At 41.3% G+C, this 23,308-nt stretch overlaps 2 protein-coding genes across 3 annotated transcripts in view; one reads left to right on the top strand and one right to left on the bottom strand.

Annotated features, from left to right (window-relative positions):
- LIN28B (lin-28 homolog B) overlaps positions 1–1,760 on the bottom strand; it is a 101,606-nt gene extending 99,846 nt beyond the window's left edge. Inside the window, exon 1 of one of the 2 annotated variants that reach the window (XM_083731496.1) lies at positions 1,680–1,760. The gene's annotated coding sequence lies outside the window, so the exon portion shown is untranslated. Of the gene's footprint in view, positions 1–295; positions 663–1,679 lie in introns of those variants that run through there. The other variant, XM_083731497.1, reaches the window with a different exon arrangement.
- A 3,022-nt stretch (positions 1,761–4,782) lies between these two features.
- Positions 4,783–23,308, top strand: part of LOC310840996 (uncharacterized protein) — a 278,515-nt gene continuing 259,989 nt past the window's right edge. The window contains exon 1 of the mRNA XM_083731506.1: positions 4,783–5,638. Coding sequence (XP_083587632.1) covers positions 4,863–5,603 — 741 coding nt within the window. The 5' untranslated portion in view covers positions 4,783–4,862 and the 3' untranslated portion in view covers positions 5,604–5,638. The remainder of the gene's footprint in view (positions 5,639–23,308) is intronic.

The following is a 23,308-nucleotide window of genomic DNA, read 5'->3' as shown; positions in this document are numbered from 1 at the left end:
CAGGCAACAGAGCTTATATAATTTTAGGTTCTTTATTTTCCCTTTCATTACATGCCATCAATACATCCAGTTTCACAAGGAGTTTAGAATCATTGCTACATAGTACTGCAACAACTTAACAGAAGAAGAAGAAGAAGAAGAAGAAAAAATAGCAACACTGGGAGCGATTGGGGCAGGCGGGGGGGAGGGGAGGAAGGAAGGAATTAAGGGAGGGGAGCAACAAAGAAACAACGTAAGACCAAGGATTTCATTTTCTACTGCATGAAACAGTTCAAAATGGCGGCCTATTACTTACATTTTACAATCCTAGTGAGGACCCCGATTTACACAAATGATCAAGCATCGACCTGCCTTTCACCCTCACTTCCCCTATAAAAGCCACAAAGGATAGGCTAGTTACGAAGGTGCATTTGTTTTGCTTTTTTTAAAAAAAGAACCAAAACCTACAAGACTCTTTGGCCACAAAGTCGATGCAAAGGCCAGTCCCATCCTCTCTGCTCTTGCAGTCAGTTTTTAAAAGGCTCACGCCCTGCGGTGCTTAGCAAAACAATATAAGCTGCTGCCCATCTCGCTTCTCTTCCTCCGCTTGCATCCCCACCACCTTCGCAGAGTAAGGCTCTCTCCTCCGTAGGGCTGGGCTGCGGTTCTTCCCTTAGCATCCCACCCCCTCCCATTGCACCCCCTCCCACCCCGCTCAGATTATTTCCTTGGTGGCTTTTTGGAGATACAAAGAAGATCTACTTGCAACAAGGGGGAGAGGGGAGTGGCGAGGCAAAGGGACGGCGGGGTTGAGGGGGGAGAAGAGAGAGAGGAGGAGGAGGAGACGCGGCGCCCCCTGGCGTTCACTTGCGGCACCGTTACCTGGCTTCCAAAGAGAAAGAAGAGAACCTTGGCGCAAGCGAGTTAATACATTCAAATGCACGTTGGTGATACAGGCTTTGGCTTCGTGGTGTGTATATATAATGTGTGTGTGTCTGTGCGTGTAAACAGTGCCGGCTTTACGTATAAGCTAAACAAGCTATAGCTTAGGGCCTCACTCTCTTGGGCCCCCCAAAAAAAATTAAAGGGGAAAAAACACTGGATGTACATTTCCAAAATATAAGATAAAAAAGAAATAAAATGAAAACTACATACAGCAACAGTGTTTTGTGTTGTGTAGGCTCCTATTATGTGCAAATGGCTTTAGATCCATAAATTACCACACAGCATATATTCAAAACAAAAGAACAGCGACAATTTGTTGTTGACAAAGGACAGCTGGACGTGTAAAGGGCCCCGTTACCTTCAGTAGCTTAGGGCCTCATCAAAACTAAATCCGGCCCTGCGGGTGGATGGGTGTAATTATGATTTATATATGGTTCATATATATTCTCTCTGCTTGGTCTTTACACACAGACACACGGGACTCCACGACTGACTTCAGGGCGTTTGCGGGCTGAGAGGAGAAGTCCTATGATAAACCATCTAATCTAGGTGTGAACCCGGAAGTGCACCCACCTCTCCAGCATCCCAGGGGCCACCCAGGAACACAAGGCTCGCTCCTGCCAACAACTTTTCTTTCCAAGGAGGGGGGGGGCACACACCGCCTCGCGCGCACCTTCCCTCCCTCCCTCCCTCCCTCCCTTGTCCCCGCCCCCTTGCCGTGTGAGGGGCGCCCGGGAGGCGAAGGGCTTGCTTACCTCCCGCGCGCCATGGTTGCTCGGCCGAGTTGGGTTGGGCTTCTGCTGCTTCGCCGTGAAAGATGGAAGAGAGGAGGAGCAGCGAGGGGAGGGGAGGAGGAGGAGGAGGCCGAGAGGAAAGAGCGGCGCTCGCTGGCTGCAGCCGAGCGGGAGCGACGACGCTGAGGCGGCGCAGCTGCAGCAGCCGCTGATTTGCCGCCGCGGGCGCACACCTGCTGAAGCCCTCCCACCCCCCCGCGCGCCCCCGGCCTCGCAGACGAGAGCGGAGGCTCCTCTTGCCCGGCCGCGCATCTTCCCTGCTCTACCTCGGCGCACCACGCCCCCCCTCCCCAAGGCAGCTTTCCCTCTCGTTCGCCCGTGGCCCGGCTCGGGGACAAGGGGGTTATTATTTTAGACCCCAGGTTTAGGGAAATGTTTAATGCTGTATTGTGTTTTTAATATATGGTTGGGAGCCGCCCAGAGTGGCTGGGGAAACCCAGCCAGATGGGCCGGGTATAAATAATAAATTGTTATTGTTATTGTTACACTCCTCCTCCATCTTAAGGTGGTCCTCGTGAATTACTCGGAGGAGGTTCTGGACTTGTACCTGGGGGAGCAGGCTTTATGTTGGGAGGAGTGTAACAATAACAATAATAATTTATTATTTATACCCAGCCCATCTGGCCACTCTGGGTGGCTCCCAACCAAATATTAAAAACACAATACACAACCTCAGTTAAGTATCTTGTATTGCTTTACTTGATTTTTTTTTTGGGGGGGAGCAGCTTGGCTACACCCATGGTAGCTACTTGAGCACCGCTTCCCACTTAAGTAGAAATTAGCCTTGGGGACCGTGCTATACTTTAGAAAGATGTATATGCCGCTTAATATAGATAGATGTTTTTATTTGGAGCAGCCTTTCCCAAACTGGGTGGGACGCAGGTGGCGCTGTGGGTTAAAGCCTCAGCGCCTAGGACTTGCCGATCGAAAGGTCGGCGGTTCGAATCCCTGCGGCGGGGTGCGCTCCCGCTGCTCGGTCCCAGCGCCTGCCAACCTAGCAGTTCGAAAGCACCTCCGGGTGCAAGTAGATAAATAGGGACCGCTTACCGGCGGGAAGGTAAACGGCGTTTCCGTGTGCGGCTCTGGCTCGCCAGATGCAGCGATGTCACGCTGGCCACGTGACCCGGAAGTGTCTCCGGACAGCGCTGGCCCCTGGCCTCTTGAGTGAGATGGGCGCACAACCCCAGAGTCTGGCAAGACTGGCCCGTATGGGCAGGGGTACCTTTACCTTTACCTTTACCTTCCCAAACTGGTGTCCTCCAGATGTTTAGTAGTACTCCTCTAATCAGCCGCCTCCAGTGCTGGCTGGGGTTGATGGAAGATGTAGTACAAAACACCTGGAGGGCACCAGGTTGGTAAAAGGTGATTCAGAGATATGTGGGTGGTGCTGTAGTGTAAACCACAGAGCCTAGGGCTTGCCGGTCAGAAGGTCGGCGGTTCGAATCCCTGTGATGGGGTGAGCTCCCGTTACTTGGTCCTTGCTCCTGCCAACCTAGCAGTTCGAAAGCACACTGTGCAAGTAGATAAATAGGTACCGCTCCGGCGGGAAAGTAAATGGCGTTTCTGTGCGCTGCTCTGGTTTGTCAGAAGCGGCTTAGTCATGCTGGCCACATGACCTGGAAGCTGTACGCCGGCTCCCTCAGCCAATAAAGCGAGATGAGCGCCACAACCCCAGAGTTGTTCGCAACTGGACCTAATGGTCAGGGGTCCCTTTACCTTTACCTTTGCATGTGTAATATCACCAAGTTACAACTCCCCCCAGTTGAAATGCACGACACCCTTGCAATTTCTGATAATTGGTCTTTATGTCCAGTCCGTGGAATGGCATCCCTGGAACTACTAATTTCCAAGCATGGCTGGAATAGAAATGCAACACCAAGCATGCATCTAGTATGCTTTCCCCTGATTTCTCAAAGCATGTAATGTGCTTTCTTCAGTTCGCATTCTTGCCTCTGTTTATGTTTGTTTGGATGATTAAATCCTGTTGACCACAGAGAAATGAGTGGTGCTGGGATGCCTCATCGGAACTGAGCTTAGCTATGCAATTTAAGGCTATATTTACTATCTCCATGCAGCGGCAGACCTATCTTTTTGTGGCCCTGAGGCTTAAAATGTCAAGAGGGTACCTTCACAACCAGTAATGAGGTCTGGGTAACCACTGTTACCTTCTTCAATGGGGTTGTTTGCAACATCTGTGTTACTGACTCTCAAACTTTGGGACATACAAAAATCAATTTCAGTTGTGTGACTCAAATTGGGTCTACTAAACCCAAAATGTTAAGCAATGTGGACTAAAGTTGCTTCTGAGTTCCTCTGAGATTAGGGGCCTTGAATATTAAGCTTCATTAGTTTCATAGTACATCCACCCCTCTCTCCAGGGACAGCATTTAGAGAAGGCAATAAAGGATTACCTTTGATTACACTGGTCAACAACAAATTTGTTGTCTGCATTTTTTCAGATGATTTAGGACGAATCTGATGCGCTGAATCAAAAAATCACATTGGTTTTGCTCAATCAGGTCAAGTTTTTGAGCTATGGCCACATGTCGTTTTTTTACGTTTCTCTTCACATGTACGCTTGTGTGGAGCATTTTAGAAGAAGTTGGTGGGGGTAAAATGCCATGTCGAATAATTGTTTTGAGTGGAAATTATTATTTTAATGACAAGAAGTATTCAGGTCCAATAGTTCTGGGTGATTATGTCGAAAAGGGATCAGTTTGAAGTCATAAAACCTCGAAATCTTCCATAAATTGGTGTGGCAAAGCATACAGTTGGGGGATCAAAACTAAGTTAATGGGGCAGCCGCCCCACGAAGAATTGTCAAAGGACTCTGCCGAACTGTTGGCATCCAGATTGAAGGGGAAAAAACCTCCTCTCTGACAGTGCTCGCATCAGCTTCTTCCGCAACAGGCATCAAGAATACCTCCGTTTTTTCTTGGAAGAGAAGGACCTGGTGTACTGTGCAAATATTGCGCAGTTTCTGCTCAAGCTTGGAGTGCCACAGTACGAACCCAAAGATTGGAGACTGTTCATTGACAGCAGATACCCCTGGCTCACTCGACTACACTGAAGGAGAATTATGAAGCGGTGCTGGAGAAAATTGGTTATGATCAGCATAAGTGGTTTATTTGCGTTGACCTGAAGATGGTGAACTTTTTGTTGGGACAACAGTCTGGCTTCACCAAGTACCCATGTTTTCTGTGCATGTGGGATAGTAGGGACCGTGCTCAGCATTACATGAAGAAGAACTGGCCTGTGCGGGAGGAATTGGTGCCTTGCAAAGAAAGGAACATCATCAACGACCCTCTGGTGGACAGAGACAGAATACTCTTCCCACCGCTGCACATCAAGCTCGGCTTAATCAAGCAGTTCACCAAGGCTCTGGACAAGGATGGTGACTGCTTCACTTACTTGTGCCAGGCTTTTCCAGGATTGACCATGGAGAAGTTGAAAGCTGGCATCTTTGACGGTCCTCAGATCCGTCAGCTCATCAGAGATCCAGAGTTCGGAAACTCAATGAACGAAGTGGAACTGGAAGCGTGGAAGGCATTTGTTCTGGTAGTGAAGAACTTTCTTGGCAACAATAAGGCCAGAAACTATGCTGAACTTGTCAACAACATGCTGACTGCTTTCAGAAACCTGGGCGGCAACATGAGCGTCAAGATGCACTACCTATTTTCACATATGGACCGGTTTCCTGAGAACCTGGGTTCAGTGAGTGACGAGCAGGCGGAGAGATTCCATCAGGACATGAAAGAGATGGAGACCAGGTATCAGGGTTGCTGGGACGCAGTCATGATGGCTGACTACTGTTGGACTCTGAAGAGAGACCTCCCTGCCGCTGAGCATTCCAGGAGTTCCAAGAAACGGAAGTTCAAGCCCTGAAGTTTGAAAATGGTGAAGCAACATGCAATTTACGTGTACTTACCTTTATCAATGCCCACCATTCAGTTTACAGTAATCAATGTTTCTATCATGTAATCAATATATGTTGTTGGAAAAACATTTTTTTCTCTTAAAAATATATTAAGGATGATATGTGTTGACAAAAATCAGCTGATAATGCCACAAAAATGTAATCGGTTTTGTCACAAGATGTGATTTTTTTCAAATCAACATAGCACAAAAACCTGACCTGATGGAGAGAAACGGATGCCATTTCCTGATTCAGCAGTGCAAAAATACCCTAAATAATTTGTAGAAATCTAGATAACATTCAAAAAGTAAAAAATTGTTGCCCAGTGTTATTTATCAGGATTTTATTATTTCATAGGGCTGGAACCAGATTGTCTCTTCTATGCACAGAAGGGCTTTTTGTGTCCACAGAACTAAAGTTCATCAAAGGCAAAAGGGAAAGGAGTCCATTTCCATGGATTCCCCTTGCAGCAAGCACCACTTCCCACACTGCTTTGGGCAAACTACTAACCCTCTGGAAAAACTGCAGATGAAAAGAGGGATCAACAAAAATCACCTCCTCACTTTTTTAAGGTGGCTTCTGTTCGCAAGAACTCTACATTCAACTCATGGTCTCTTATTAAGTGACCACATCAAATGTTCTTGATGTACACTTGAGTTTGTTTTTAAATCAGGAGCAGGGCCTTGAACTAGCTTGAGAATCTTGCCCTCTGCCCTATTGAAATTACTGTGCCAACTCTCTACGGTGATCTGAAATCCTACATATCTGAGCTGACACCCCGCCCCCCCCCCCCGCCCAGCAACTCTTCACAATTAAGTTTTCATCAAGTCATAAAACACAGGCTTGATGATGCCCCATGCCACTTCAGTCAAGGGATTCTAGATATCAGTCTGAAAGAGATCAGAATAACCTCCACTGCTAGTTTCTGAATTTAACTTCCCATGGCTTTTGCTGGTACAAAGCTGGTTACATATAGACTCATAGTTTCACCCATAATAGCAATCATTTGTAACTAGCAATGCCTTGGGGGGGGGGGGAGGCAGGGCAATGGAGAAGACAACTTGCTTTGACACAAATGTGTCATGAAGGATTTGCCTTTCATTGATCCAGAATGTGATGGATGGAAGGTCATATCCACACAATACATTATGATGGGTGCTGGAGATTGCAGCTCTGTGACAAGCAGACTACATTCCCTGGGATTCTTTGGGGGAAGCCATGACTTTAGAGGCACCCACTGGAGCAAAACATTTTTACTGATTTCCCTTTCAGCCTCAAGCATTGTGTACCCCACTGTTCTGGAAGGTAACCCACTATCCCTGAGATCATATTCTCAAGGGCATAAGGGGTTGCAGATGGGAACAGGAATAATGGAAAATTTATTTCTTCTCATTCTCCCTGTTAAAGGTGGAATCTACACATGTTAAAAACGTTGTGAAAATTCTTTTTTAAAAAATCGTTATGAAAAATGCATTGAATTTGCTATAGCTCACAGTTGCTATCTAGTGTCACAATTGCATATTGCACTTTGCAACACATTCAAAACGTTTTATTTGCAGCTGAATAGCTGAGTCCAGAGTGGACTTCCTCTGCAGGTAGGTATGGATCGAACCTATGGCTAGGTAAACTAAGGCCTGGGGGCCGGATCCAGCCCAATTGCCTTCTAAATCTGGTCCATGCACGGCAGTCCAGGAATCAGCGTGTTTTTACATTTAAAATGCAACTCTGGGTTATTTATTAGGCATAGGAATTCGTTCTTTTTTCTTTTCTTTTTTCAAAATATAGTCCAGCCTCCCACAAGGTCTGAGGGACAGTGGACCGGACCCCTGCTGAAAAAGTTTGCTGACCCCTGGATTCTAACCCAATGAAGATATCTAAAATTCTGTGTATAGTTCCTTAAAACTCGCTGATGTACAGAGTAGGCAAGCTTTGGTTATACTTAGTAGCCATGTGAAAATGTTGGCTTACGAAAACTAATTAATTTAATGTTCTATAATTTATATTTTTAAATCATTTTGTTATATAAGAATAATAAAACTGTTTCATGCAGACAGCTTTACAGCCTGATTCAAGCAGTACAAGTGACTTGCCTTGGGGAACTTCCTGCTCAAAAATGTCTACATTGTTAGTTGGCAAGGAAAATGCATTTCAGAGCACTCAGTAATTAAGATGGGAAGTGATTATTGGGGGGTGGGAGAGAGACAGAAGGTGCCTTCTTAAGTGTCTGTGGGTGGTACACCATTGCTGGTCAATAGAATTGGCTTTGCTTTTTGTCTGAGTCATCTGCAACAGTCATTTTCATCTGTCCAAAATTATTGCAGCCATTTAAGTCAGCATTTCTCTTCTATCTAGAGGAGTTTCCAAGGAAGATGGATGAGATGTAACAACCTTTCTTATGTCTAACTTAGCTGAAATATCACAATTCTGTAACAACAGCCTGCACACAAAAAGGATGGTGCCAATTAAACAGAACAAATAAGTTTAGTTAGGCGCTCAAAAATTCAAAGCATTGATAAACAATACATACTAGAATAAAATTCTTTTGGCCAGTTTTGAGGACTAATAGCTGGGACTCACAATAATGTATTTTTTTTTATATAAATATTTATTAAGATTTTTATAAGGAAAAAGCATAAATAACAAACAACATTGCTTATATCATACACAAAATTTCATAACTTGTTTGGACTTCCTCACGTCCCCTGCTCCCACTTACATTGTTAAAAAGTTTTTTCAAGCAAATTATCATCTTGTTTACAATCTTATATCCACTCGTTTAAATATAATCTAATAGTTCTCCCAAAGGGTTTGTCTTTTCCTTAATCTCACTTATCATCTGATTCCAATCTAGTTTAGTGGTGGCCAATTATTTATGATCAAGCATCCTTCTTAACATTCAATCAAATTACAATATTTTTGTAAATAAGTTTAAAATTTCTTCCAATCTTCTTCCATCCTTTCTTCTCCCAGGTCTCGGATTCTGCCGGTCATCTCTGCCAATTGCATGTAGTCTATCAGCTGCATCTGCCATTCTTCCAGTGTGGGTAGATCTTGAGTCTTCCAGTTCTTGGCAATGAGTATCCTTGCTGCTGTTGTTGCATACATAAAAAATGTTCGGTCCTTCTTTAACACCCTCTGGCCGACAATACCCAGGAGGAAGGCCTCTGGTTTCTTAGTGAAGGTATACTTAAATACCTTTTTCAACTCATTATATATCATTTCCCAGAAGGCCTTCACTTTAGGGCAAGTCCACCAGAGGTGAAAGAATGTTCCTTCATTTTCTTTACATTTCCAACATTTATTATCAGACGAATGGTGTATTTTGGCAAGTTTAACTGGGGTCATGTACCATCTGTATATCATTTTCATTACATTTTCCTTCAAAGCATTACATGCAGTGAAGTTCAGCCCAGTGGTCCACAACCTTTCCCAGTCCTCAAACATAATGTTGTGCCCAATATCCTGTGCCCACTTTATCATAGCAGATTTAACCATTTCGTCTTGTGTGTTCCATTTTAACAGCAAGTTATACATTCTTGATAGTACCTTAGTCTTTGGTTCTAACAATTCTGTCTCCAACTTCGATTTCTCCACCTGGAACCCTAGTTTTTTGTCATTTTTAAAAACTTCTTTAATCTGGGCGTAATGTAACCAGTCTCGCACTTTACCCTCCATTTTCTCCAAACTCTGCAATTTCCAATTGTCACCGTCTTTTTCTAATATTTCCCAATATTTTGGCCATTTGGCCTCCATATTGGGTCTTTTTCGGGCCTTGGCTTCCAGAGGGGACAGCCACCTCGGAGTTTTGTTTTCCAATAAGTCTTTGTATTTTGTCCAGACATTAAATACTGTTTCCTGACAATATGGTTCTTAAAGGCCTTATTGATCTTAACTTTGTCATACCATAAGTATGCATGCCAGCCAAAAGCATTGTTAAAACCTTCCAAATCCAACACATCAGTGTCTTCAAGAAGTAGCCAGTCTTTTAGCCAGCAGAAAGCTGCGGCTTCATAGTACAGTTTTAAGTCTGGCAGGGCGAAGCCCCCTCTTTCTTTCGCATCAGTTAATATCTTAAACTTAATTCTGGGCTTTTTGCCCTGCCAGACAAATTTAGAGATATCTCTCTGCCACTTCCGGAAACACTCCGTCTTGTCCACAATTTGCAATGTTTGAAACAAAAACAACATCTTTGGCAATACATTCATCTTAATAGCAGCAATTCGGCCTAACAAAGAAAGCTTCAATTTTGACCAACTGTCCAAGTCTCTCTTGATTTCAGACCAACATTTTTCATAATTATCCTTAAATAGACTCAGATTTTTTGCTGTTATGTTTACCCCTAGGTACTTTACTTTTTTAACCACAGTTAGTTCTGTTTCTCTCGGAAACCGTTCTGACTCTGTATCTGTCAAGTTTTTCCCCAACACCTTGGTTTTCTGTTTATTTAGTTTGAATCCCGCCACCCGACCAAAGTCTTGAATCAGTTGTAATACTCTTTTTGTACTAGATTCTGGCTCCTGCAAAGTCAAGACTAGGTCATCTGCAAAAGCTTTAAGTTTATATTGTTTCGCTCCGACCTGAATCCCTTGCACCAACCGGTCCCCTCTAATCCTATTCAAGAGCACCTCCAGAACCGAAATAAATAACAGAGGGGAAATCGGGCAGCCTTGTCGTGTACCTTTTTCAATTTTAAACTCTTCTGTAACCACATTGTTAACTATCAATTTTGCCTTCTGTTCTGAGTATATTGCATCAATCCCATTCTCAAAACCCCGCCCACTCCCATTTCTTTTAAATTTCCCTTCATAAATTTCCAAGAGATATTATCAAAGGCCTTCTCCGCATCTATAAAAATTAACACTGCTTTTGTATTTATGTTTGTCTGCAAAAGTTCCAAAATGTCAATAATGTTCCTTGTGTTAGCAAACATATGTCTACCTGGGAGAAAGCCTGCCTGATCTTTATGAATTACTTCATTTAAAACTCTTTTAAGTCTGCTTGCCAAAATATCTGCGAATATTTTATAATCCACATTTAAAAGGGAGATGGGACGGTAGTTCTTGAGTTGTGTCTTCTCAATTTCCGATTTTGGTATCAATGTGATGAAAGCTTCCTTCCACGATTCCGGCGCCTTCTTTCCCTCCATAATTTCGTTGCTGACCTCCATCAATGGTTGTATCAAATAATCTTTTAATGTCTTATAATACTTGGAGGTCAAGCCGTCTGGCCCTGGAGATTTGCCCAATTTCATATTCTGAATGGCTTGTTCAATCTCTTGTCGTGTTATTTTGCTGTTCAGGAGTGATGGGACTCACAATAATGTAAAGGCTGTATGGGGTGGGAGGATATCAAAGAAATTGTAGCGCAACTGCTGCACAATTTCCATAAAAACCTTGAGTGCTGCTTGATCATGTGGATGTTACTTTGCACCTTGAACAGCTGTGTGGATGGCACAGATAAACAGGGTATATCTTTTTCTAGTGTGGAATATCATTGTGGGGGAAGCTGCTGACATCCAGTCAGACATCTTATTACATCTGTGTGGCCCCTGATTTATTTTTAGACCCCATAGATCTGCATAGCAACTTGTAATATTCTGAGTGCTGATTTCTTTTTGTTAAAAATGATTGTTTTATGAACTATAATGTTAATTTGGATGAACCTGAACTGAACTAGTTCAGAATGGTTCCTTTTGATAGAGGATTAAAACAAAACAAAACACTAGTTCCTTTAAAAAACACACACACTAGTTCCTTTAAAAAATGAACTTTCCAACCACTTCCTGAATTACAAAGTAAAATGCTATTTCGGATGTTAACAACAAGTTATAGTTTGTCATTGTGAGAACAATCCTACTGAAACCTCAGGCTCACTCCGATTGTCTTCTTCCTTAGTTGAAAGTTTTCAGTTCTGAATTAGCCAGTGTCAGGGAACCATGGTTTGTTCAGTACATGGTTAGTTAACAAAACAGGAACTCAAACCATGATTTGGTCCTGGTTTGTTTTTTAACCATATTTATAATAAACCACAGTTTCCCAAGTTTAGATATAACAATAATCTGTGCTTATCTCAAAAGTTAATACAGAAGCTTTTGATCTCCTATTGCTCAGGTTGAAGGAAGAATAGATAGTGTGAGACTATTGCAGGTTCTCTGAACCGAGCTATATAACTATAATTAACACTACAGTGTGCTAAATACATATAATATTATTGGGCATTGTGTGGTATAAATATCACAGAGTACTTTATATAGAATGAGTGAGTACCTTTATATTTAAATGATACCTATATGAAAACTGAAGGGGACACTTTCACATACAGTAGCTTTTCATAAACCTGCATTAATCACATCTTTTTAGGAGTAACATGAATGATGCTTCATGTGTGAGTACTATTTTTCCACCTGAAATAAAGAAATAGCATGCATGAAGTAATCTTATCTTATTTGCTATCCAAAATGCCAGATTATTTACACAGATGGGATTCTGCATGTATCTGTACAAAAGCACTTACACGTATATCTGAATCAGTGTTGACTTTAATCAACCAATATACATGCATATTTTCTACAGTGCCTGGCCTTAATGATCATTGGACACAACACACTGTTATGCTGTTCTATACAAGAAGCAAAATGATTTGTATGTGTCTGTCTGTCTATGTCACAATGCAACATAGATGAGAAGTGTTCTTAAATCATAAATATGTTTAGACATTGGATTATAGATGGCTATTGTTTAAAAGCCTGGGTAAGTAAGTATGCTTTGCATTTTTTAATCATATATTATTATTGGTCTTATCCTAGCTTGAACTTTTTAAAAAGAATTTAGTATACATAATTGAATCAAAAGGATTGCATCATTTATTAAACATTAGATAATGATTAGAGGTTCAAGAAAAGAGATTTTGAGAAATTGTAGAGCATAAATAAATTTAAGTTGTTGGGGGCAAGTTAAAGATAGTGATAATGAGATGAATTACAGTGCTCGTTGTTTTTAAATATCATTTTACACTATATATTTATATCTATATCTATAATTACTAACATTACTTTTTTAAAAAAGCAAGAGAGTCATAGGAAGGGGGGAATGTTACTAATAAGCCAAAGTTCTCTGGCCTAGAGCAAAGTATAACCCTAAAATGAAGGGCACAATAATCTAGTTTTAATTGTTTTAATAAAACTACATTCGTGGTTCATTTCAGTCATTTTCATATTCAATATTGGCAGTGTCAGTTATGACCCTCATTTAAGCTAATACTAGCAGGTCACCCTGTATTAATGGAAGAGTGATCATTTCCTGTGGCCCACTTTTATGAATGCATTATCCTCATTTGAACATGGATTTATTCAATGATAACAATAACATCCCTTGGCTGTCTAATGGAATCAGACTCAATTATCATGACCTCTAACTCCTAAAGAGTTTGCTTCCACGGTTAATTATAATTAATTGTAGTAAGTTTAAAGGAGAATAGTTTGATTATTCATAATATAAGAAACCTCTGACTCATTGTCAGATTGGTGTAGAAGTGAACTTGCAGCCTTGGGAATGGTGTAAACAAAACAAAAACATTAACAAAGGGACTGAATTTGTGTGAAATTAAAAATATTTTAGAGCTACCGACTGATGTACACCCGTGAAGATTAACGAAAGAGTAATCAACAGTGAGGGTAAGAAACTGCTTATCATTAAGTCAGATACACAATTATCAGCATTATCTGTCTGTCTTCTGCCCCAAAAGTTAAATATTGAGGATGGAATGTATGTAACGGTAGTTAAGGGTCACAACAGTGCAATGTCACAAACTATTTTACTAATCTGGTGTTGCAGCTAGATAAACCAGTGTAAATGTTGCAGCACAAGTGAGTGAATTCAATAAAACACCATACAATTTGTCAAGATGCTTGATTATATTGCTTTGGTTTGTAAGCTTGCTTTCACATCAGAGAACATCCACTCAGCTGATAATGGGGATCCAGCTACATTAACCAGGAACATTAGGAAGCTGCCTTATAGTTAGGCAGACCATCTCAGTACTGTCTAAACTGCAAAGGTTCTCTATGAATTCAGACCAGAGTCTTTCCAGCCCTACAGGGAGATGCCTAGGACTGAATCTGAGAATATTTGCTTGCAAAGCACATGCTGACCTACAGTCCTTCTCCTTAGCCTAATGCTACAAGGAAATACTTCATCTTGATGTTAATGTGTTGCTAATAAAATTTGACAGCCCTTGAAAAATTGAGTTTTATGAAGCTACTGAAACTCATGTCAGCACTTGCTGGTAAATATTTTCCAGATTTGACTTAACTATAGAAGTGACAGAAAATTATTATTACTATTACTATCGGTGCTATTTTTCTAGAAAAAGAGGTGCTAGAACTTAAAATGAATGCCTCCCTTATTCTTTTATAATGGCAATGGCACCCATCTGAGAGATGACAAAACTGAGTTCCGGCAAGTTTTGTCTGAAAAAAAAGCCCTGATTACGATTATTCATTAAATTAGGTATACCAATACATTTTGCATCAGACAGAATGTTTTCCACACTTTATAATCCTAGTCATAGTTACCTGATGTGGGATATTGCAGTCAAATACAGCATAGGGCTAGTTAATGCATGAGGGGGTAAAGGACCACAGTGCTGTATTCCTAGATAGACTCAGTAAGGTCATGCCTCCTCTTCCCCCAGAGAGAGAAGAAGAGAAAACTCCTTTCCCTTCAGAGAGGGAGGAACTTCCTCTGTCTCTCTCTGCATTGTGTAAACAGAGAAGAAAGATGTGTATGAACTTGCATAGCACAGGTTTGGAATGATATTCTGTACTTCCTACCCAAGAGTATTCTTGCCTGTGTTTCTCCTTGCAGCTGCATGGAACAACACATATATCAGATGTATGAATCTGCAAGTAAAGCATTTAAAACTTACTTAGCAGTGCATGATCTGGTCCTTGAAAAGCAGGTAGGAAGAGGGGAACATTGTAAATGGGAAAAGAAAGGTCTAACAACCTATATTCCTAATGTTACTGCTCAACTTTTATGAGTTTAATACTTTGGTACTGAAGCTCTGTGTGTGTAAGCCCTGCATTTTTAATCCAGGCACCCAGCCAATTATTTAGCTGTTCACCCACACACGTGGGTCCACAGGGATTCATATATTAATTTCCTCCGGCACCTGGAAGTAAGCACCACTGAAAACAGGCTTACTTCAGAAAAAAATAGATGCATAGGATTTCACCGCTGATTACAATTATCTTGTCTATGCAAAGTATGGCTCCATGATAGTGGCAGGGGGTTTAGGATTGCCTTAATATGGATTGCTTGGAGGTTTATTAAATGCCTTTTAAACCCAGCACAAACAAGAAGGACTGATCTGCATCAATCTGACAGCATGTGATACAAGGAGTACACAATGTCTCAGAGCAATGAAATAGGGGACAGATGCTTATATACTCCCCCACCTCAGTCTTGAATAAATAGCATTACCCTCCTGAAAATCTTTCAGTGCTTTACATTTCTAACACCATTTATTCATACATACAATTCATATCATGCTTACCATTTTTTTTAAAAAAAATAAATATCCAAGTGGTTTGGAAGAAAAAAATACAAGTGTAAGAATAGAAGCTAAATTCTGAGAGATATGTAAAAAATGCTAAATCAGAACACTGAGTGCAGTCTGAAAAACTTTTTATTTAGAATCCCTCTTGTTATTCAACCATGAACTGAAACCTATATAAGGACAGGCTTCTCAAATAATGATGATGCTCTCATCCCATTGCTGTAATAAGCAATACTAAAGGACATCCCAAGTGGCAGTTATACAGACACAGCTGTCAGTCTATAGAGAAGAGGCCCCTCCCCCCCCATTGTGTAAGTAGTCATTAAAGCATGAGGTAGGAAATGGTGAACATAAGCAGATAAAGGATTAACTATCACTTTAATTATCTGTGGGATCAAAAGGAATCTTTTCTGAAGAGATGTGAATCCCATTTGAGGCTTGATTGTAAAAGGGCTGCAGTGATGTGTCTTTCAAGTAAATATGCTCATAGCCTAGTCTTGCTTATCTAGAAGGCTAGGATTAAAATAATGAGAATTGTTGATTAGGCATCTATTTCCCTTCTTCAGTAAAACTCTTGTAGAATCCTCTTACAGGGAAAAGACTCCTACAGAGAGGTTAACGTACGACCTCCCTGAACATATTATTAAGGGGAATGGGTTAATATGTATAAATACAAAAAGAGTCGCAGCTTGGCTCCCAGTGGCATGCAGTGATATTTTATTTATTTTTTGTTGGGGAACAGTTAGGTCCAGATGTGCCAGCTTGTGAAGGCAATATGGGGGCAACGCTGCATGTGTGATGTTGTGGTGTCCTGACAATGTGCGCTTGAACATTGTGCCTCGCTCCCTATGCTGAGCAGAAGCTTCCTGGGCTTTGGGAAGGAAGTGCCACGGTATCATTTAGGGGACTAGCCTAGTCTCCTAGTTGGCTCCTAGCATAGGTAAAAGGTAAAGGTACCCCTGCCCGTACGGGCCAGTCTTGACAGACTCTGGGGTTGTGCGCCCATCTCACTCAAGAGGCCGGGGGCCAGCGCTGTCCGGAGACACTTCCGGGTCACGTGGCCAGCGTGACATCGCTGCTCTGGCGAGCCAGAGCCGCACACGGAAACGCCGTTTACCTTCCCGCTGGTAAGCGGTCCCTATTTATCTACTTGCACCCGGAGGTGCTTTCGAACTGCTAGGTTGGCAGGCGCTGGGACCGAGCAGCGGGAGCGCACCCCGCCGCAGGGATTCGAACCGCCGACCTTTCGATCGACAAGTCCTAGGCGCTGAGGCTTTAACCCACAGCGCCACCTGCGTCCCCGGCTCCTAGCATAGGTGCAAACAAACCTTCCCCTTGATCTGCTCAGTATTACTAATTTTTCCATCAGTGTCCAGAACTGGGCCATTAACTGTAGCATGACTTGCAGTAAGTAACATGTCAAAACATTTATCTTCATGCTGTTAAAAGCTTCACCAGCTTATTCCTGCATATCAAATTGATGAAAAATATTCCCTAGGTCGAGGTTTGGCTTAGCGTGGAGTGTGAATCAGTTAACAGAGTTCACCTTTGTCAGAATACTCCAGGCTTCTGCCGCAACAGAGCAGACTAACACACTTACCCATCTGGAAGTGTCAGCTTTGCTCAGGTATAAACAGAGTTGGTAAGGATCTGTTCCCCCCCCCCAAAAAAAGCTAAATTCTTCTTAATCCCTTGTCTTTTTGCCCTCGGTTTCTAGCAGCACTTTTCTGCCAGCTCAGCTCTAAGATCAGAAATGAGCTGGTGTGGACAGAAAAATGCTTGAAGCAAAAGTAGCATGGGTGTAGCCAAGACTGTGGGAGCTTCCCCCCCTAAATTAAGCAAATTAATAAAAACGTTTAACTAACTGAGATGCTGCTCCCCCAACAGGAAACCTGCCCCCCTAACATAAATCCTGGCTATGCCCATGGTGGGTTAAACCACAGAGCCTAGGACTTGCCAATCAGAAGGTCAGCGGTTCAAATCCCCACGACGGGGTGAGCTCCGATTGCTCGGTCCCTGCTCCTGCCAACCTAGCAGTTCGAAAGCACGTCAAAGTGCAAGTAGATAAATAGGTACCACTCTGGCTGGAAGGTAAACGGCGTTCTCATGCGCTGCTCTGGTTCGCCAGAAGCAGCTTAGTCATGCTGGCCACATGACCTGGAAGCTGTACGCCGGCTCCCTCAGCCAATAAAGTGAGATGAGCGCCGCAACCCCAGAGTCGGCCATGACTGGACCTAATGGTCAGGGGTCCCTTTACCTTTCACCTTTATGCCCATGGTATGCAGAAAGATTACAAGATGAGTGATAAGAAAAATATTAGCTCCCCTTTAAACATTTACAGTAACCACACTGTTTCACATATAACAACAACCACCCTGTGTTTCATATATATAACAGTTGCCTGAATAGCTCTAGATCAGATGACCTCTTTATTCAAATATGTCTGTTTTCATGTACAGATCGTTCTTTTAAAAGGGGAAAAGACACAAATAGGCAACACCACCAGCAAAAGCTTAGCCCATAATAGCAATAAATATATAAACTGGCACCTAATTGTGTAAAATATTGCATCTTTTAAAGTTATCCATTGCCTACACATTGGGTACACCTTTAATAAATGAACTAGCCTGGGATTACTATTATTGCTTCACATAAAAGGTACAAAGACCTAGTTGTTATTTATTTCACTTCTGTTGTAAACATAATCCCGTTTCTCCAAGGCAAAACTCTCACCTTAAACAGCCGCACAAGCTATTATTGGATATTCAGTGCTAATCCAACCCTCAGCTACTGCAGCTCTTTTATATCTCCTTAGTAATGAGCACTGAAGCTGTTCACAGAGGCTTCTGATTGGAGTATGAGCTAGTTTTCTATACTGTAGCTGTGCAAACCACAAACAAGGAGCAGAACAGGAAGACATGATTCACACATAAGTAGAAAGTAACTTGCAACAGCACGCTATAAGCAGTCACAAAGACCTAGTTTTTTATTGAGGTGATAAACCTGTTCCTAGGCTGTGCAATTTCAGAATTAATGTGGCCGTTCATATGTTTATTTCTTCATGCAAAAAATGTACTCCAGGTAGAAAACTTGTTATACAGTAAATTGTTCTTGTGTTGCCTACATGCCTCAGTGGGGTTGTTTATCTAAGAGAAGCATTTAGTCATGAAAGTCCTTTCACAGAATCAGAATTGTTAAGCTGGAATGGACTACGAGGGTCACCTAGTCCAACCCCCTGCAATGCCAGAATCTTTTTGCCAATGTGGGGCTCGAACCCAAGACCCCGCGATTAAGAATCTCATGCTCTACCAACTGAGCTACATTCCTGCAGTTTGAAGTGATGCAGAAGCTCAGACTCAGGTTTACTGCTCATGTGAGAACTAGGCTCGAGTTTTATAAACATAAGAGGTCTATAGTTTTCCTGTTTTCTCATGTATGATTTCAGATGTTTCATAAGACAGAACATAATAAACAATATCCTATGTCCAGTTTACTGAGTTCAATGAGGCACGTAAGAATCCAATCCATGGCTCCAGTCACTGTTGCCTCTGGGCCATCAATGGACATGTTGCCTCTGGAATGTCACCTATGAATGAATGTGGCCCTCAGGCTAAAAATGTGCCTCACCCCTAGATGATCCCAGCAAGATGTTATCACTCCCTTGTTCATAAGGGGAAAACACACCCTGTATTATATGTTGATATTGCTGTTAGTAAAATTGCTGTAGGAACAAAACCCATATTAATAAGGTTCTGCATCCTGAGAAATCCCATTGAGCATGAGAAGCAGAATGTTCAGCAATGGATGCAGATATGTAAACCTTGCACAAATCTATGGCATAATGTGATGATTCAGAAAACTATGCAGAAATGTGAAGCATAGCTCCTTCTAATTTTAGTATATGTGCTGCTGAAGCGAGCACAAGCATAGCTCCTTCTGAATGCATCCAGTGCGTAGCACCTGAAGCTGGCGTACCTGCTTATTAATTACAAGGAATAAATATCTGTGTTCTTCTCACCACAATAGAATATAATATTTAGCTACATATATATATATATATATATATATATATATATATATATATATATATATCTATATCTATATCTATATCTATATCTATATATATCTGTGTATGTTTGAATCAACAATTTGCAGCCCTGTACTTCATTAACACTGACATCTAGTGGCAGATTTCTGAATAAAGCTTCCATAATTATTCCTCTTTCCCTTATGAATCAAAGACCAAACTTAATTTCTGGCATAAGTAGCAAATGTTTACTTTAGTAATGGGATATGTAAGGAAATATTTGTGTTAGTGGATTTTAGATTATTTGTTTTATTAGTATTTATAGACAAAAATTCACATGGGTACAATGTACAAAAATCATTAATGTATCTATCAGGGTCAATGACATTCTAGGCAATCAGTTTATGGCAGACAGTTTATGTCCATGTAATCTCCACGTAGCTTTGTTTTGCTCAGTCGAAAAGGTAAGAGGGAAATGAAAGCATCGACCAACAAAGAGCATCACAACACTGACAGCCACGCCCCTTGTGACCATGGCAACAGTGCTGAAAAGCATCAGTCATGGAGAAGTGTGCCAAACTCTTGCCAGCAGCCAGCAGGCAGGCCTGGATGAACCATGGTGATCAGGATACAAGCCATGAGATTATACTTCAAGCATACATCGCTAAATCTCACAACCAGACTATGGACACTGTGGCACCAGCGGGCATAGCAGCCTCTGTGGTTACTGACAATTAGAGGGCACAAAAACTTGCTCTTGTGGCTTTGAATTGCATGCCACGCTGCAGAGCAGTTCCAACTTACTTACAGTTACTCACATAATCTGTACGAGAGCATGAGGGTTCCCATCTGTAGCACAAACTGAGTAACATATCTCAAATGTTAAGGGTCTAAACATGTGGATCTTACAATGTTTCCACAGGCTGTTCAAGCCTGGACTTTAGTGAATCTACAGTGGGAAGGGCTCCTGTAATTTAAGGGAGTGGCCACTGAGAGCTCTTCAAGTCTTTACTGATTGTACCACATACAGAGTTCTGAAGAGAAAGTCCTCAGTAGATCTTGTATATTTGAATGGGACACAAGAGAGAAGCTGCTTGATCTCAGTCTAAGGTATGTTGAGTACATATACAGTGTATTTTGAAAATAAAATAAAATATTAGCCACCTATGACAGCTGACACTATGAAAAGAACATGGCACAGTACTGTAATTCTAAAGGCCTGAGGTGGACTACTCAACCCAGAGACTTTTAGAACAGCCCCCATAGCTTAAGGGTGGCTTTTTACGAATTTAAGGTTCGATGACTGAGGCCTTGCAATGCATCAGATCAAATTGCAATTAGCAGGATCCATTGACACAAACATAGTCCATATGAATTGTTAATTGTGTAGAAAGGTCCCATTGACTTTGGAGTGAAATTGCATTGATTGTATTTCAGGCCAATCGATTTCTAGGTGGGCTAAACGAAAAGAAAAAAGAGCTGAACTTGCATTTTTCAGATTGTCAATACTATTGACAGCAAGATTAAAGGCAGATTTCGAAGGAAACCCATCTGGAAGAACAAAGAATTGCATAACAATTCTGTTTATCTAGTTTATATAAAAAAACCACAAACTTATATAGGTCTATGAAGAAGCTTTAGAAGATAGAAACAGAATTAACCAAACATAGCCTACTGATAGAATTCTTGCTAATATCAAGTGATCATCAGATTTTACATGCCCCTCCCTTTGAAAAGGTTTTTCATAAAATGCTGGACACACACACACCACAGGCCAATAGATAATCCATGAATTGAAGGGGTGGAATATTCTTCCAAGACTTCCATTGTTTATGGAAGAATAGCTCACCATAAAATCAGTTTACAGATACTTAGCAAGATATCCTCTCAGTGACTTGGATAATTATATATTTTTTCTACTGTCCTATTATTTTCCAGTGCTTAAATTTGAGTCACTGATATGAATCTGTAATTTGAGAGAGACTGTAGACTTTTCAGTCTGACAAGATTGTGTGGGTTGTGTAGATTGGTGATGCCCATAGGCAGTAAACCAAAACCAGGCTATATATAACCTTTCTAACTCCATACCAGTCCTATTGCCAAGGCCAGACGCGGTCTTCTCTCTGAAAAATTGCTATATTAAAGGGGTAGCTCTGTAGCTTGGAGTTCTGCTCCTTGTTATTAGAATGGCAGTTCCTCATGGGGTTCAAGCAGTATTCATTGTGATCTGGGTTTCCGCTATTGGGACCTGGTGTGGTATCAACCAAGGGGCTATTCTATATTGGGATCATATGGACAAGAGAGTGCTGTCGGATCAGATCAAAGGCCCAGATGGTTCAGGATCTTGTTTCCCACACTGGTCAACCAGTTGCCTATAGCAAACACACAACTGCACATACATTCAATGGCTCCCCCCTGTTTTCTCTCTCCAGCAACTATTATTCAGAGGCATAGTAAGGTAGTATAGAGCCATCATGACTCATAGCCCTTGATAACTTTATTCTTAGTGAATGTGTGTAAAATAAGTCATGATCATCTAAGTTTGTGGCCATTGTTGCACTGACACATTGTCGTGTCAATGAATTCCATGGTTTAATCAGCCATTGAAAGAATTTAGGGGAGGAAACTCATTCATTTAAAAGAACCAATTACTGGTAATTTCATTGTTCCTTTTCTACTGGAAAGTCAAACTAAAAGAAAATGAAATACGTCTCCTTCAACTTCCTTAATGTAGGATTTTAATTTTTTTAAAACTGAAACAATGACTTTTTATAGATGTGAAGGCATCATGGGAAAAATGTGTGTTTCTGCTCTAAGTTTTGATGCAAATATTGCAGAAACAGATTCACTTTGTCTTGGTTCACTCATCCCACAACAATAATGAATAATTCACTTCCAGTAACTCTCAGTCTCATATACATTCAAAAGCCTGCCAAGTGAGGCTACATCCACTTACCTAGGATTAAGTCTCATTGAATAAATTCTTACTTCTGAGAAGACATATATAAGATTGAGCTGTTAGTTTTGTCTTTGGTATTAAATTGATAGATTGGGATCTTCTGGTAGATTTCTGTGTGATCTGAAGTACGTCAGCAAGTATTTCAAGTTGTTTTGTGTCTCCCCACCCACATACCGTGTTATACTGCTGAAGTGAAGAAATTGGAGCACAGTAACTAGGAGACAGTTTCTGTATGGTAGGACTGTGACCTCAGTTCATTTCTGATATTTAGAATTCTTACATTGCCTGTTGCACAGGGCTATAGTTGGTGGATCTTGGATTCTAGTAACAAATTACCGTATTTTTCGTCCCATAGGATGCTCCATCCCATAGGATGCACCTAGTTTTTTTGGGGGGAAATAAAGGAACTGACCCCTCTCGCTCTCCAAGCTTCAGCGAAAGCCTGCATTCGCCCCATAGGACGCACCCAGATTTCCCCTTCATTTTTGGAGGGGAAAAAGTGCATCCTATAGGGCAAAAAATACGGTAGATAGCACAAATTTCCCTGCCCTGATCTTAATTCAGATGCTCAAAGTGAAGAAGAACTCTTTCTTTTTTATTTTCTTTATAAATATTCAAAATTTCACAGCTATGTGTATGTTTTTAATACAGTATTCCCCAACAACAATTTCTTTTTATAAAGCAAGGGTGATCCATTACAGTGTATTTTTGCAGCTGTTTAGTCAGAATAAGGGACATACCACGAGCAAATTCCAGAGGGGTATTCATGATGGTCTATTGTAGTAAAGACACAAGTCTTGTATCATCTTAAAGACTGACAAGTTTATTATGGCATGAGATATCATGGACTAAGCAAACTTCATTTTCTTATGTCAAAATAAATCATAAATATTTATGATGGCATAAAGTTTTTTTGATGGCATAAAGTCTTTTTTTTAACATTTAAAACATATTATCAGATGGCAAGCACCTTCAAAATCTTAATAATTAGATTTTGGATCAGGATGTGACTGTGAATTTGCATTAGAATGGCAATGGCTTATCTACTTGTGTTATTCAAAGAGTTTTAGGTCCATTAGCAGAACTGAATTATGAAACTTATCTGCAAGGCAAGATAGAGGATTATGTAT

The sequence above is a fragment of the Podarcis gaigeae genome (assembly GCF_964106915.1).
Source record: "Podarcis gaigeae genome assembly, chromosome: 3".
Taxonomy (NCBI): domain Eukaryota; kingdom Metazoa; phylum Chordata; class Lepidosauria; order Squamata; family Lacertidae; genus Podarcis; species Podarcis gaigeae.
Note: the sequence above shows the minus strand (reverse complement) of the source record. Positions and strands in the feature narration are given on the sequence as shown.